This window comes from Diabrotica virgifera, chromosome 8, assembly GCF_917563875.1.
Source record: "Diabrotica virgifera virgifera chromosome 8, PGI_DIABVI_V3a".
Lineage (NCBI taxonomy): Eukaryota > Metazoa > Arthropoda > Insecta > Coleoptera > Chrysomelidae > Diabrotica > Diabrotica virgifera.
In genome coordinates this window covers 132,822,938-132,840,832 of record NC_065450.1, presented here as the reverse complement: position 1 = coordinate 132,840,832, position 17,895 = coordinate 132,822,938, and the positions used below count along the sequence as shown (strand labels likewise).

At 33.1% G+C, this 17,895-nt stretch overlaps 1 protein-coding gene across 1 annotated transcript in view; it reads right to left on the bottom strand.

Moving 5' to 3' along the window:
* LOC126889477 (alpha-1,3-mannosyl-glycoprotein 4-beta-N-acetylglucosaminyltransferase B) overlaps positions 1-17,895 on the bottom strand; it is a 359,292-nt gene that overhangs the window by 97,990 nt on the left and 243,407 nt on the right. Inside the window, exon 8 of the mRNA XM_050657800.1 lies at positions 15,751-15,858. Within this exon, the coding sequence (XP_050513757.1) occupies positions 15,751-15,858 (108 nt within the window). The remainder of the gene's footprint in view (positions 1-15,750; positions 15,859-17,895) is intronic.

The following is a 17,895-nucleotide window of genomic DNA, read 5'->3' as shown; positions in this document are numbered from 1 at the left end:
AAAACCAACATACTTATTTATTGTTGTTGTTGTGAAACAAAAAATGAGCATAAAACAAAAAATATCCCAACAGCGGTACCTCACAAAATGTCTAAAGAAAATATTTAATTTTTTTTAGACAAATATATGAAAAAGAAAATGAGTATATAAAATTTTTTAAAAAATCTGTCAAGGGCTTTTTGAGTTACAATGGGATATTCAACACTATATTATCGCGTTTGTTATTAAAATTTAATTATTTCGTGTTATTTAAGATTCTTCATCATCAACCTCTCTCGATCTACTGCTGGACATAGGCCTCCCCTGTTTGTCTCCAAAGTGTTCTATCTTGTGCTTTCTGCATCCAGTTTTTTGTTGTCTTTCGTCTTGCCATCATGTTGGTGGTCTTCCTCTGCTACGTTTATCGGCTCTTGGTCATCATTCAACTAGTTTGCGAGTCCATCTTCCGTCCTTCATTCTGGCAACGTGTCCAGCCCATTTCCATTTTAAATTACAGCTTCTTTCAATGACGTCTATGACTTTGGTCTTAGCTCGTAGATCTTCGTTTCTAATCCGCTCTATCATTGATCGCTCCATTGTTCTCTGCGCTACTCTTAGTTTTTGTGCGTTTTTCTTTGTGAGCGATAATGTTTCTGCACTATAGGTCATCACCGGTAGCACGCATTGGTCGAAAACTTTTTTCTTCATATTAGCTGGAATGTCACTCTTAAAAACGTTCCTAAGAGCTCCGCATGCTGCCCATCCTTGTATGATTCTTCTGGAAACTTCGGTTGTTTGATTCTCCTTACCTATCTTAATTTCGTTACCCAGAATTTGTCTACCAGTTCTATTTGTTCATTTTGTATTTCAAGGCGGTACTAAGTTCGTCATATATTTTGTTTTTGTTATATTTATTTTTAAGCCTATTTTATGACAGGCTGTACTAAGTTCTTCCAACATTCTCTTTATTTGTCCCAAATCGTCCGCAATCACTATATCGTCTGCGTAGTATAGGTGGTGTAACATCTCTCCGTCCACATTTATTCATTTGTCACCCCATTCGAGGGGTTTGATCACTTTTTCTAGAGCCGATATGAAAAGTTTAGGTGACAACGTATCACCTTGTCGGATTCCTCTTTGGATTTTTATTTGGTTGCTGTTAGCCTGTAGTTATATCGAGCTTGTCGCATTTTTATTACATATTAGCCTCAAATATTGGCTATCAATGCGGCTCTCGTTTAGTGCTTCTAAAACACTGTCGAGTTCTACTGAATCGAATGCTTTGTGGAAATCTACGAATGTTAAAACTAAGGGCTTGTTATATTCTATTAAGATTTCGATGAGTTGTATTATTAATGGTTACCTCGAGACTACATTTGAGAAATATGGATACTTCTCTTCATGTAGTTGTTTTATTGTTAGGAGGTGACCGTTGGTTCCGAAGTTTGCTCTCAATCCAGCTTGTTCTCTACTTTGATATATGTCTAATTTCTTGTCTAATCTTGTGGTGATTACTCTCGTGAAAAGTTTATAAAGATGGTTTAACAGACTGATTGGTCGGTAATTTTCCAGATCAGTTTTTTCTCCTTTTTTGTACAGAAGAATTGTTTTGGCTAGATTCCATTCAGATGGTATGGATTTCTCTGTTAAACATAGATTAAAGAGATCTTTTATTTTTCTCATTAGAGGTTCACCGCCATTCTTAACTGCCTCGATCACTATTTCCTCGTCTCCTGGTGATTTATTGGATTTCATTTTATTCATCGCTTGTCTAATTTCACTGAGAGTTATTTTTGGCTTGAGTTCAGAGCCTTAATTTAATATTATTTTGATTATTGCATCTTTTAGCTGTGTTTGGTTCATCCGTCTGCTTTTATAAAGTTCTCCATAGAAGTCTTCTACTACTGTTAAAAGCTCCTCTCTATTTGTTGTTATTTCGCCCTTTTTGTTTTTTAATTTAATGATCTGACTTTTTCCATTATTTAGTTTTCTTCGCAGACTTTTTAGGCCTTTATTATTTTCTATGGTTTGTTCGATTTTTAGTGTATTATACTATCTTCAGTCTTATCTAGTAGTAGTATCTTATCCTTATCGAGGAAAGCGAAATGTGGGAAGACGAAGAACATCCCGGCTTAAGAACTTACGGGAATGGTTCGAATGCAGTAGTGAAGAGATATTTAGAGCGGCAGTCAACAGGGTCCGCATTGCCATGATGATTTCCAACCTTCGATAGAAGATGGAACTTAAAGAAGAAGACTATCTTAAGTCTTTTCTTATTGCTTTCTTGACTTCTCTGTTTATTTTACTTTTTTCTTCTCCATTTGAATCATTTCTATCTGTAATAAGATTTCTTTGTTTCCTTAAATTCCTGGTGTCAGTACTAAGTTTTTCTTCGTTCGTATTTCTTGGACAGTGTTTTCTCATGCTTTCTCCAATGGCTTTCGTTGTCGTTTTGATATTCTTTAATATCTCTAGGTTGGGTCCATATTGGCATTGGTTTCGTATTTACTAATTTGCGTCTCTCTTGTTTTGTGCTTATTTTAACTTCTGCTCTTACCATTCAATGGTCACTAGCAGTGTTGAATGCATTTAGGACCTTTACATCTTGGGATGATTTCTTTTTTGTTTGTAATAATTATCAAGTCAATTTCGTTTTTTGTTTTATTATCCGGGCTTGGCCAGGTTCATCTTCTATATGGTTTCTTATACAAAAAGCTATTCATTTGGACTAGATTATTCTGAAGGAGAAAACCAATTAACGTACACGTATCGAGTACTAGGAAGCATATTTGTTGATCTTTACCTCGGTGAATTGATATGTTGTGGAGTGCAACTATGTAGACTCCCCATGTCTCTACATTCATCACCCTTTTCCTTGCAATTTTTAGAAGGATGGGAATAGGTATAAGAGAGAATCTGTTTCCGAACTAAGAAATCCAAATATTTATTATTTTTAAACATTTATTTGTTTAAAGATGGAGTCTTTTGGGTTTCGACATTTTGAAAACCAATTAAGGTCTCTCCTCTTTCATTCCTTTGTATTGTTTAATACAATTCCTTCGTAAAATAATTATTCTACCATACTTTCAATAAAAATCACAAACATGTGTTGAAATATTGATTTTAATCCAGTGGCGTGCTGGAACTTTTCAAGCGGACCGGTGATTTTATAGAAAAGCGGCCTCCCATCCTTATTTTACCTTCTATTATCAGAATTTTTGTTTCTTATTTATAAAACACAAATACTTCTTCTTCTTCTTTTCTTCTTATATTTGTATAAATATGACTGTCTGTTTTTTAAATGTGCCTCTAGTAAGTTGTCGTTCCATCGTTTTCATGGTCTTCCCACTGATCGTTTTCCTATTGGGGAACTGTCTCTCACTATCCTTACTTCTCTATTTGTTGTCATTTGGCGTATGAGGTCATTCCATTCTATTCATCTGTTTCTTATTCAGTTATTAATATTGTCCACCTTGAATCTCCATTGTACATCTGTACTTCTAGCTCTGTGTCCCATAGAGTCTTACCATCGATTTTTCGAAGGGTTTTCATTTCCGCTGTTTCGAGCAATTTTTTTTGTCCTCTCCGTGTCGGGTCGTGTTTCTGCATTGGTCTGATGACTATTTCGTAAATTCTGCCTTTCATTTCTTTTCCAATATTTTTATTCACTTGATCTTCCACTTCTGTTTCGAGCCATCCGTAGCTAGATGATGTGATGCCTAGATATTAAAACTCCATCACTTTTTCTATTAGCCCTGCAGCTCCAATTTACATCTTATTGGATTTGCTGTTGTAACCATGAATTTTGTCTTTTTGGGGGAAATTAACATGTTAAATATTCTGGCAATTATGTTAAATTGGTGCAGCATACGTTGTTAGAAATGTTTGATCCTGCGAAGAATTGAGTACGAAAGCAATAAAGTTGGTGTGATGTGAAAATCAATAAAGCTAAGACAAAAATAATGATGTTCCACAGATTCGACACTATTCAACTGATTAATATGTTACAGAAATACCAGATAGTAAACATCTTTGTCTATCTCGGGTCCAGTATTTATAACTGACGATGGTAACTGTGAAGTAGGAGTTCGTAGACATATTGGTATGGCAAAAAATGCGATGAATCGCCTAACTAAAGGAAAGACAGATTTATTTCTCAAAATATCAAGATGAGACTGGTGAATGCCTTTGTATTCTCAATATTTCAATACGGGGCAGATACTTGGACTCTTTGAGTCCAAGTGTGGTGCTTTTGAGAGCGAATGCCTTTGAGATGTGTTGCTGGAGAAGAATGCTGCGCATACCTTGGACAGCTCATAGGATAAACGTTTCCATTCTAAACCAACTCGAAATTAAAAAAAGGCTCTCCACAATATATCTGCAACGAATTCTGCAATTCTTCGGTCACGTGGTTCGCGTAGGTGACGATAGTGTGGAGATATTAATTGTTTCTGGAAACGTTCCGGGGAGAAGATCAAGAGGACGCTCACCAACTAGATGGATCGATCAAATTAAGAATTCAGCTGGAAAGTCATTCTGCGAAGCTCTTAGAGCAGCTAAATATAGAGAGCAATGGAATAAAATTGTTAGGAATATTGGTGGAAATCACGATCCTAAGTAATGGGGAAACGACAAGCGAGAGAAATACGTTGTAAATCATCTTCACTTTGAGACATTAGTATTGCAACGTCTGGATAGCAGATTTATTTAAGTTGTTTTTCCATTTATAGAAAATATCATAAAATCTATATTATACATATATATATATATATATATATATATATATATATATATATATATATATATATTTTTAATGGATCTATCCTCGCCTATTTCAAGATAACCGTTATACACCGTTTGGTTCTGTCCACTCAGCAAAACCGAAAACATCCAAGAATACTTAACGAACTTTTCCCAGAAACACATATCTGAACAAAATATATACAATTGCTGAGTCGTATTTTGTGTAAAAGTTTGTGTTTATATTATCCGCCGATTAATGCCTATTCATGACTCAATTGAACGTCTTAATATTTTAACCGTTTTTGAAATACAGGGTGTGTATAAAACAGAGAATTGGAATTAATGCAATATTTTTCAAATGGCTCGAACACCATGTATGGAAATAAAATATTTTTGAAATGTTTTAATATCATTCAATTAGAAATTAAAAAAAAATTGTTGCATCTAAAATTTTTTGTGAAAAAACTTTTGACCGGCCTCAAGAGGGCGCGGCCTCTCGGTGATTGCACCGATTCGTTTATATGGCCAGCACGCCACTGTTTTAATCCCTACGCCCCCCTTAATAATAGCTATGACCATATTTTGATAGGCAACCCATGCAAGTCGTATTTGTCTAGGTATGAAATTTAATAAAAACAAATATTTCATGCGGTAAACAGATGGGTGAAGGTCGACCAATACTAAATTTACAATAAGATGCAGTAGAAATAAACAAACCAAGACACGTTACATGCTACTAGGAGCACTCCCGAATCATAATTTACAATTTTGGAAATCATGATTTGGAATTTACAATATATCGCACCCCAAATAATAAAGTGGCACAACTCCAAAAATACGATTTTGCAGAAAACGCAAAAAACGTTTCTATAATTTGGGTTATCTCTCTTGTATCGGTGTTAGTGCCGAACCTATAATACTTCTGAGACAATATATCTCACTGAAAGGAACCTTAATATAGTTTTCAATGTAATCAGTGCAATTTTCGTGTAATGTAATACTTTTGTTATAAATGAAATTTTGATATTTTTAGTAAAAAAGAAACTTGTGTCACTTTAGTACTAAAAATTTTTTTATAATGAAAGTGTTATTGACAAATGTGTCAATTTATGATTTAAAGTAAAGCTACAACATAAGGACGGTTTCGAAATACTGCTGTTTATTATTTTAATTTAAAATTATCTATTGTTATAAAATATAATGTGTCAGTTTACTACTACATCAATGCACTAAAATTAATGTTAGGTTTTTGGTATGAAAAAAAGATACCTACACTACTTAATAAAGGTTTTATCATAGGTGCATAAAATAAAAGACGAAAAGGTTAGACAAACAAAAATTATTTATTTCTGTAGACTAAATAAACATTGGGCATCCACGAAAGCTGTGTGTACAAAAAATTGGCAACAGTAAAAAAATTGATTTAAGCATAAGTTTGTAAAATTCTTCATAATAATTTAGAATCAGATTCTTGGAAATTAACTCTTGGAGATCTTTTTTCTTATTTTCACCTAATTCTATTTTTATCTCATATGCGCGTATTGGAATTATATCCATCAAAAGAGGCATTTTCTTTCTTTTATTTCGTACGTTCATTTCAAGAAAAGTATCTTGTTTATACGACGTTTTATAAAACAGGCTAAATGGATTTCCAATTTTAACCAACAGGACTTTAATATCCTTCCACACTACGGTATTTCCTTGAGTATTAATATTGTAGTTGTATCCCCATTCTCCTTGAAGCTTTTTTAGATCCATAAATGACTCGAAAGTAAGCTCGTGAACTGTTAATGGAGGACTTGATTTTTTTGCAGTTTTAATTATAGACACGTCGTACTGATGGGGCGAATATATGGGGCCAGATTTGAGATTCCTTTTAATCTCTTTTTCATTTAGACTGTGCACATTGTCTATGACCCTTAATCAGAAACTTATGTGTAATAACTTTAATATTGTAGTGAGTTACTGCATATAAATATAAGGTGGCAATAATTTTATTTTTATTTTGTCCACAGCAGTTGTCCGAGAAAAAGGTTACTTACGGTTCTTTCTCTGAAAAGTTGGAATTTTTGGATATTTCAAAATACTTCATTATAGAAGAACCGATTTCAATGCAACCACGTTTTGCATCTACTTCGTTCCAATAGAAACAATGAACATCACTATACGCTTGCTTATTTTTCATTATTTGGATTTATTTTATTTAGTTCAACCAAAGTAAAATTATATGCATTAAATTTAGACTTGTAATAAAACGCAGTTATATCACCCCTTGGAGACACGGAAGCACTGCCTGCAAGTCATAAATAACAACTTTTTTATTGTCTTCTATATTAAGGCGATCAATATATTTTTCTTTCCTACACAACTCTTTTTCTTCAAGATGTGGCTTTTTCCATTGTTACCTTATTAACAATAAGGCAAAAATGTCTTATCGTTAATTCTTGGATTTGCAGCATTCGTATATTTGTACCTTGGTGTGACATCTTCAGTATTAGAATTAATAAATAATCTCTGTTTATTACCTAATATCTGCCAGGTCCCAAAATTTGTTAAAAATTATATTTCTTGCATCCTCATTGATTTTCTCCCTACACTTTAGCCGACATTTCTCAAGGCAAGGTGGTTTAATACTTCTAGCCTCAACAACTCTTTTAGATTTAGACATTGAAACATAAGACTTACCAGAATTGCTTAATCTTTTTGCTGTATTCTGTTTCCATTTACTTAGTTGGCGAATGCGCTTTTTACTCTTTATGCTAAATATTTGATAATAAACTGACATAATTGGTAGAAGTTCTACCATATTTAAAGGATTTTGAGCAATAAAATGATACAACTACGAATATCACTGTTTATGATTAAAATAAAAAAATTACGTACCTCAAGTTTAAGTAATAAACTGACACAATTCTGAATATTTCAACGATCGACGATTTTCTTCCTTTCGCTGCTGAAGTAACTCTAAAACCGATCAGTTTATGACTGAACCGCCAGAGTGGAACAGTGCGGTACTAAACTGACCCAAGCAGAAATCTACCTACAGGGGTGTCCGATTTCAACATGTGTTAGGATTAAATCAATAGAGGGCACTATGTTCGGTCGTTTTATGACTTAAACTCAAAATTTAAGAATTTTGAGTTGTGCCACTTTATTATTAAAGGTGCGATATATACATATACATTGTAATATGATTTGGGAATGCTCCTATAGTCCGTCCCACCTTGACTTTACAGTATAGGGAACATAGGCAATGCAGTCCTTATGAGAGTTTTTAGCGCGGTGATGCCGATTTTATCAAAAAGAATTTGTATTCGAACATTAGAGAGATTAAATTAAAACTGTTTTAGAAAGGCTATCTACAATTTTAGGATTCATATGCGTAATAACTATAGTATATCTAATAAACTTAAACGCATACGAATACTAAAATATATCGTCTTTCTAAAACAGTTTTAATTTAATCTCTCTATAATGTTCGATTACAAATTCTTTTTGATAAAATCGGCATCACTGCGCTAAAAACTCTCATAAGGACTACATTGCCTACGTTCCCTATACTGTAAAATCAAGGTGGGACGGACTATAGTAGCATTTAACGTGTCTTGGTTTGCTTATTTCTACTGCATCTTGATTGTAAATTTCGTATAGAGTCGGATCTTAGACTATAAGAAATGGTACCTAAAAGATTTGAAACCAGATTATCGACATTAAAACTTAATATTACACCTCAGTAAACTGCAAGAAACTACCAGTATATTAACTACTACATTTTTTGGGAATAAACCACAATTCTTAATAAAATTTTATTGTTTATTTCCAAAAGATATAATAAATAATATAACAAACACTGCCATAAGAAAATAATTTCAGAACCAATAAATGACGAAAAACACTTTTTCCTCAGTTATGATAAGCTGACGATAAATTGGATTCAAAACGCAAAAAATCGGACTAAGTGGAAAAGCATACGAGGAGCCTATGTTCAAAAGTGGAAGTTCTAGCTAGATGATGATAGCTAGATGCTAGATGATGATAATGATGAAACTTATCTTTAAAACACCAACTTAAACATAATTTAGGCATTAATACACTGTGGGGCAAAATTAACCACCCACCTTAAAACTGGGTCATTTTTGACGTCGTGGATTTCCTAAACCTGTTGTCCGATTTAAGTGATTTGTTTAACATATAGTCGAGGAAAAGCATTTTCGCTCGCAATTTTTTCGTCCAGCATGGATTTACTTGAAATTTTTACAGAAGGTAGGGAATAGTCCAAGGATCATTTTCTATATCATGCCGCTGTACGCTAAAACCTTGGGGGGTGGTTGCCACCCCCTCTCGAGGGCGGGAATTTTTTATTACATTTTAACCATGTAAACCGATGCAAAAAGTAATTCTAAGGAAAAAATGTTTTTTACATTTTCTTCGTAAAACTAATATTTTTCAAGTTATTCGCGCTTGAAAGTAACAGTTTTTCGATGAAAAAATCGACTTTTTTAGAGGGTTTTTTGAGAATACCTCGAAAAATATGCATTTAATAAAAAAAAAACTGTATATATCAAAATTGTATCATTTAGTAATATAAACCAAATTCTTTTTCTATAATATCTTTAAGACCAATACAAACCGAGATACGGCATGTTAAAAGTTGGCTTTTTTCGTGAAATGCATAATTTGAAATATTCAAAGTAAAATAACGAAAAAACTTTGAATTTTTAGAGGAAAACTTAAATAACCTTTTCTCAAGTATACAGTTAGCCCTTTCAAAAAATAATAATAAAAAGTTTCTAGCCCGAAAATTAAGCGACTGATCATCAAAAAAATGTCGGTACCTGCTTTTCTCTATGAAAAAATCAGTGAAAACAACCCCCTAACTACCCGTCTAATTAAAAATTTGTCTTCACCTTTCTGTAACTCCTTTTATATTTGTATTATCAATATACCCATTTTGTCCTATTTAAAAGGCCTAACTTTAGAAAAATTGGAGTTTAAAGAATAATTAATTTTTTGGAATTCCCCATCTTTCACCTTTTACTTCAAAATATCTCCGAAAATACTGGAGATACGAAAAAATTGATAGACTACTAAATTGTAGCTTTTTTATTAACTAAAATTCTTTTGTGCAAGGATTTACATTACAGTGAACAGTTAGCGAGATATAGCTGTTTAAAACCTCTATTTACGAGCAAACACCCCCTTATTCGAGCCCTTTAAACCCACCCTAATTAAAAACTAAGGGACCTTACGGAATTTAATTTAGACAGTCTTATAAGTCTTCAAAAATCCTACAAAGTCATTTTTGAAAAAAAATTTTATCGCCAAAAATGAAGGAGGTATGTTTATAAAACGATTTTTTTTTCGAAAAATTCGGATAGTCCGCTTATCGATAATTTTCAATGTATGTATATGTTACAGTTCAAGTTGATTCTCAGTTAGAGTTGACTCCAACTAGTTGGAGTCAACTCCAGCTGAAACGAGCAGTAAATGTTGATTTTAAAAAATTAAATCAACTTTTACTAGTTGGAGTTGACTCTTCCTGGATCGATTCAGTAAATGTTGATTATACGAGAATCTCAAGTGCATTTTTGATGAGTGTGCGTTTCTTTGTTTTGACCGTTTCAACTACTTATTAGTATATAGTCTGTAGCGTCGCCCCCGTTAGGTAAATTATTCTGATTCGATTTTTTGCACAAACTTACTCAAAGAAATACATCCGTATAACAATCCTTATAACAAATACACAGGGTGTCACGCGGTACCGCGGTCGAAAAATTGTTTAACCAATTTTTGTTAACCAAATTCACAAAAATAATTTTTATCTACTCTATCTCATATTATGTAAAATGTAAAGGTTTTATTGTGTGAAAATTGTAAATATAGATAGCAGTACATAAAGAGTTTAAAGTGTGTCTGAAGTAACAATGTATTTTAAATGGATTTTACTTTTTCGCAATGTGTTTTAGCACACTTCCATATAATTAAACATCCTTAACTTTCGCCTTCGGGAGGAAATCAGACACGCCCTTGCTTTGCAACTGAAATGCTCACAAAACAGCGACCACGGAAGCAAAGATGGATGACAGAGGAAATATTGGATTTAATGGATGAAAGAAGAAAATGCAAACAGCACAAAGCAATGTACAAAGCATTAAATAGAACCATTAAACAAAAAATAAAAATTGCAAAAGAAAAATGGATAACAGAACAATGTGAAGAAATCGAAAACTTGTATAAAAAACATGATGACTTCCATCTGTATAAGAAACTCAAAGAATTCACAGGCACGACATACTCACAAGGACCAAATAATCTAATCAACGCAGAAGGCAAACTGATTTCAAGCCATGAAGAACAAATAAACATGTGGGAAGACTATATAAAGGAACTCTTCTATGACATCAGAGAACCTTCTACATTAAATACCGAAAACGACGAAGGTCTTCCAATACTGAAGTCCGAACTGGAATATGCTCTACGTCAACTAAAAAACAACAAATCTGTAGGAAAAGATGAAATACCAGCTGAGCTATTGAAGTTAATCAACGAGGAAAACTTAGACTTTCTTCTTGGACTATTTAATAACGTTTACAATACAGGGACTATCCCTAAAATATGGCTTGGATCAGTCTTCATACCACTGCCTAAAAAGAAGAACGCCAAATTATGCCAGGACTTTCGCCTTATAAGTATATTAAATAACATTCTGAAGCTTTTCTTGCGTATCATACAGAAGAGAATATATTATAAAAAAATATGATGAGGTCACCGGTCAAGAACAATTTGGCTTCAGGAAAGGTATGAGGACACGAGAAGCAATACTCTGTCTTCAAACTCTGGCACAAAGATACAAAGATCAGCAAGCAGACCTTTTTATCTTTTTCATAGATTTTGAGAAAGCGTTCGATAGGGTGAAGCACAAGACCTTGATAGAAAGATTGAACGACATCGGAGTTGACAAAAGAGATTCTAAAATTATAGAGGCTATTTATTGGAATCAGACAGCAATCATAAATACCAATGGTAATACGTCAAGGCCAATTGAAATACAACGAGGTGTTAGACAGGGTTGTGTGCTATCACCCATACTTTTAACGTCTACTCTGAGGTAATATTTGCGGACTCTTTATCGCACCCTTCAGAAGGAATCAGGATAAACGGTCAGAAAGTAAATAACATCCGCTATGCAGATGACACAGTATTAATGACTGATTCGGACCATAGTCTGCAGATACTGTTGGATAGGGTTACTGAGAGTTGTGAAAAATGGGAATGAAGATCAATACTGCGAAAACCAAAGTTATAAGAATATCAAGGAACAAAAATTTACCTCTTCCAATGAATATGTGAAACACCAACAGCTTGAATACGTAAGCCAGTACAAATATCTTGGTTGCTGGTTCAACAATCAACTTGATTATAAACAAGAAGTCAAGAGCGAGAATAGAGGTAGCCCGTCAGGGGTTTATCAAAATGAAAAGCTTATTTTGTAACAGTAGCATTAATATCAGCCTTAGATGTCGTTTTCTGCATTGCTATGTGTGGTCAATACTTTTGTATGGAACGGAGGCCTAGACACAACACAACACTGATGAACAAGTTGGACGCCTTTGAACTCTGGCTTTATAGAAGAGACTTGAAAATACCTTGGGCAACCCACACCACCAACGAATATGTTCTGAGGAGAAAAGGTACAGATAGGGAACTGCTAAAAATCATTAAAGTCAGAAAAGTTAGCTACCTGGGACACATAATGAGAAACGAAAAGTACCGCCTCACGCAACTGATCATCCAGGGTATGATTGAAGTAAAACGGGGTCCCGGTAGGCGCCAGATTTCATGGATTAGAAATATCAGCGACTGGACCGGCCTTGATTCAACATCTTTGTTTAGAGCCGCATTGGACAGAGACAGATAGAGCCAGTGTAGTCGCTAACCTCCACTAAAGGAGAAAGCACCACAAGAAGAAGAACTTTCGCCTTGTCATGGTGATGACATGTGAGCAATAAATTACAAAAAAAGTTTTGACACTTTTGTGGTTTGACAGAAGTTTGAATTTTTAAATGTCAAAATGGTGCAATGATGCATCTCATTCGCACTCACATTTATAGCTGCGTCAATACGCTCCTAGCGCTCATTGTTAATAATTAAAAATATGTAACCGCTTAGTAATAAAATAATAACAAAAATTTCTTCAGTATCTTGTAAGGGGGTCGTTAAAATTTTATTTGGTGACTTTCGGACTTTCATAATAATAATTTTTAACTGAGTTATTAAGCCTTGAAAATGGTCATTTTCGTATTTTGCAAATTTTAAATCGCGTATAACTCGAGAACAATACATTTTACAGAAAAATCACAAACCTTTTGCTCCAAATGACCCAAATGATGTAAAGAAAATTGTTGTAAATGAATTTTTTTTGTGAGTTTGTTTAAAAAAATTGTTTAAACAATTTTTCGACCACAGTACCATCTGACACCCTGTGGATATTTTAAAAGGACGTCTTTTTGAGTAAGTTTGTGCAAAAAAATCGAACTGGAATAATTTACCTAACGGGGGCGATGATACAGCCTAGACTAATTTGAATATATTCAGTAACATTTAATTTCTAGAATCGGCTGTTTGTGTGAATCAGAATCAACTTTTACTAAATGACATTGGGAAGAGTATACTTTTCCTAGTTGGAGTCTACTTTTACTAGTAAATGTTGAATATAAATCTTCATTTTATATTTATAATCAACTTTTACTGAAACCAGCCGTTAGAGTTGACTCCAACTAGTTGGAGTCAACTCCAACTGGATAATCAACTTGAACTGTAACATATATAATACCACAGAACCGGTTCGTATACTGGGAGATGACTAAAAAAGTATTTGTATTTGTACATATTTGTAAATTCGTATTTTTGTGTAAATAAATGTTTTTGCAATTATTTAATTCTACATTTTTTTCTGTATAGATCTATTAAAATATTTACTTATACAAACTGTAATGTTATTAAGGGTAGTTTTTAAGGGCTGAAATATTATGAAATTATATCCCTAAGTATAAAACAATCATTATTTATCCAATCAAAACCAAATTTTACCCATATTAAAGTTTACAATGTTTTTATATAATTTTTGACAATAAGGGGTAGTTTACACCCCTAAAAATAATCAACGCCCTTAAGCATGATATAGAATATGAAGTACAGGGTAAGATGATCCTAATCCCAAATTGTTATGTAAATCGATGCAAGCCGAAATTATTCTTTTAGAGTAAGTAAATTTTTTATATATAGCTCCAACAAGGGTGGTTTTAAGGGTATATGGGTACAAGGGTATAAGGGTATATGAAATATTATGGTAGTATATCTTAAAGCATAAAACAATCATTATGTAACTAATAAGAACCAAATGTTGACAATATTAAAGTTTAAAATGTTATTTTATAATTTTTTACAATTAGGGGTAGTTTTCACCCTTAAAAAACCAAAAGCGTACAACGGCTCAATATAGAAAATGAACTAGAGGGTGTAATGAGCCTAAACCCAAATTTTTGTACAAATCGATGGTGGACGAAAAAATTGCGAGGTTTTGCCATTTTCTCAGCTTCATTTCCTCGACTAATAGTATAGCCTTATTCTTTAACAATATCGATGTAATAATATTGTTGCTAAACATTTAAATTTTCATTGTATACCGGGTGTACGAATCAAACTGTTTTTTTTACCAAAGTTCGCATCACCCTGTGGAATATTCTAGCATTAGTAAATACAGTCGGAAAATGAGAGAATAGGGCTTTTCATTCACAGTCATTTGTTTCGAGCTTCTGTCATGTGTCACATAATATTAATTTATCTACGTCATACGTTATTTATATAATCAATGATTCAAACCAAAGACGTATGACGTAGATATATTAATATTATGTGACACATGACAGAAGCTCGAAACAAATGACAATCGATGAAAAGCCCTATACCCATAAATGATCACATCAGTCACATATTTTGTATTTGCTGTTTTTTTTCCATAAATAACAAACGAGAGAGATAGATTATAATCTGAATAATATGAGATTGATGTGATCGTTCATGGGTATTCTTTCATTTTTCCGACTGTACTTAAAATAAAACCCAACTATAACCTCAGGATTTCTCAACATTCTGTTTTTTTATTCATTCGCTTATGTTGGATACTAAAGAAGTTATACTAACTTTAAATTCAAGATGCAGTAGAAACAAGCCAAGACAGGTTAAATGCTACTAGGAGCACTCCCGAATAATAATTTACAATGTATAAACTTTTGAAATCATGATTTGGGATTTACAATGTATATACATTGTAAATTATGATTTGGGAGTGCTCCTAGTAACATTTAACGTGTCTTGGTTTGTTTATTTCTACTGCATCTTGAATTTAAATTTAGTATAGGTATGTACTTTAACAACTAGCCATGTTCTTCATCAATACAGGGTATTTTTAAATAAGTAGGTATGTCAAACTTTAAGGGGCAATTCTGCATGAAGAAATAATGTTAGTTTGCTTGATAAACGTATGTCTGCAAATGCTTCGTGTCCGAGATAGGGGGTGTTGAAATTTTTCCTACAAACCGACGAATAATTTATTGCTTTAAAACCGGTTGAGATATGCAAATGAATTTTGGTGGATTTTAAGACGTAGTTATTGCACATTTTTTGACATACAATTAAGAATTTAATATTCACCATTGGCGCGCATACGGGTAATATGATCCGTACACCTTATCACCTAGGTTATTATGGCTCTAGCATAATAACAAAAACATTGTACCTGCATACTATAAACACATATAATTTAGACGAGGACATTACTGCAACAATATTTGGTAATTTATTCAATTTTCAGGAAGTTAAATGGGCTCTTATTAAACTATTAATCGATATGTTTCACAATTATACCCGGTGAAACTATAAAAAATTAGGAAGTTACGATTAATGTGAGCTTACAAATTAACGGATTAATTTGTGATGGAACAACCTGCTGGAAGATAAAATACTTACTTTTAGTTTTTGTACCTTTCCTTTTAACGACGAATGCATTCCAATGTGTTGAAATAATGATGGTTTATAATGAATCCAGACCTTTGCTTTGTCTGCTTTACAGTTATCCTAAAAGAGTTAGTAGCATTAAATTTTTATAAAATGCCTCTAATAAATAAACGATATAATCAGCCCTGTGATGGATGACCGAAGTTATCTTTAACGTTTGATTTAAAGTTAAGATTACCCTCAGGAGTAACGATGCCCATAACTATTTAGGAAAAATTCGGTGTAATGTATCCGTCACATATATGAGATAGTTATTTCTTCAACGTTATATTAGAAATAACATTTGAGGAACAAAGTTTGAAGTAATAAAGAGAACCTTATGTAGAAATAGTACAAGTTGGAGTGAGTGCGAGAGATTGTTCGGAACAGGCTACAGGATTGGTAGATGATCGTAAAAGTAAATACCCGTCGTCGGCCACTTCCGATGACCGAACAGTGCCGAACAGCAAACAGCTGTTCGAGTTCGGTGGTGTTTCAAACGGTAGATAGAAACAGGGTTGCCAGATTGGTGTATTTTCCCACAATTTTTGGCTAATTTGAAAGCGTCTAGGGAAATTTTTCTAAGCAGAAATTGTGGTGGGATTTTTTGGGGGCGGAAAATTATGGAGGATTTTAAGGGGTCATGGTAAATTAAATTTGCGAATGTACATAGAACTGTATATTATACTCCCATATAATCGAAGACGATAGGAACTATGAATTATTTCCTGGGCTCTCGTTGATAGGTAGTATAATTTTGATTTACTGTTCTTTTCATTTGACTACTAATTTATTAAAATGCGGAAAAAAATTAAATTTGGGGTATTTGAGCTTTAATTTCGGAGAATTTCAGTTTTTAAGTTGGGGATTTATAAAATATCATCTGGCAACTCTGGATAGAAAGCTCAGTAGGTACTTAAAATAAAATTTCAACTTATATCTCTTGTTTTGATTTTTGTATAATTTTTAAAATTTTATTACCCTTCTATTCTTAATTATTAAATTATTAGCTTCTAAATTCACTTGATTTCTGTCTAAAAACAAGACAAAAGATGAACCTAACCTTACATAACTACAGAGTTATCTCGTAACTTGAGGTTTAACGTCGCGTTATAAAGTGACAGTTGATATACCAGATAACTCAAGAACTGTCAAGAGATAACACAAGTAGTTAAGTTAAGTATGATACATCACACCAATTCGAGGATTATAACTTAACTACAGGATAACTTTACGTTAAAGATAACTTCGGTCATCCATCACAGGGCTGATTATTTTTATTCTAATTGTACTACACGAGTCCTACGCATAAAACTGGGGTCTTATCACGTAAGAGGGAAGAGGAGGGACAGAGGAGTACCTTGAAATACTCTTCTAAAAAGTTTATTTAACCTTCCGATGACCAACCTTTTTTTGTTACACGGATGACCAAGGGGGGGAAAATGACCCCAGGTCAAAAATATCAAAAATGACATTTAACAAAAAAATGAATTTTTTTTTTAATTTTTCTTTTTTGATTTTTTTATGGCATGGATTTTATGTCATTCAGCCAGTCACAACATGAGTATTAGTGTCATGTGTAGTGTGTATGTTGAGTAAATGTCTTGTTACTTTGCAAAGTCGACGTCATTAGCGTAAAACTACTTGGAATTACACATTATAGACGGTATTTTACTAAACGTCAACTTCAGAATATATTTTTTATTCGTAAAATATAGGGAATTTTCTTATTTCAAAATATGAGGATATCTAGAATGATATTAAAGTCAAATAAAAAAATAATGAGTTAAAAATTGAAAATACTTTTGAATTTATCAAAGAAAAACATACGCTGGGGTCACAATTTCCCCGCTTGGTCATTCGAAGGTTAAACACAGTTACACCATTCAAGCAGTTTTCCTCCTCTCATTTATGTCTCGATTACCTGCTGAAGGTTTCCTCTAATTATTTGTCAATACCTCCTCTTTGTTCACTTTTCGAACAAGTTTTCTTATTCCATCGTTCTATGATGTTTTTTAAATACAACAGTTCAACAGCTCAAAGGTTTAAATATTTTTATACTAAAAGTGAAGATGGTTCAGATTTGATTACAATATAGAGCCTCCACTATGTGCTTAT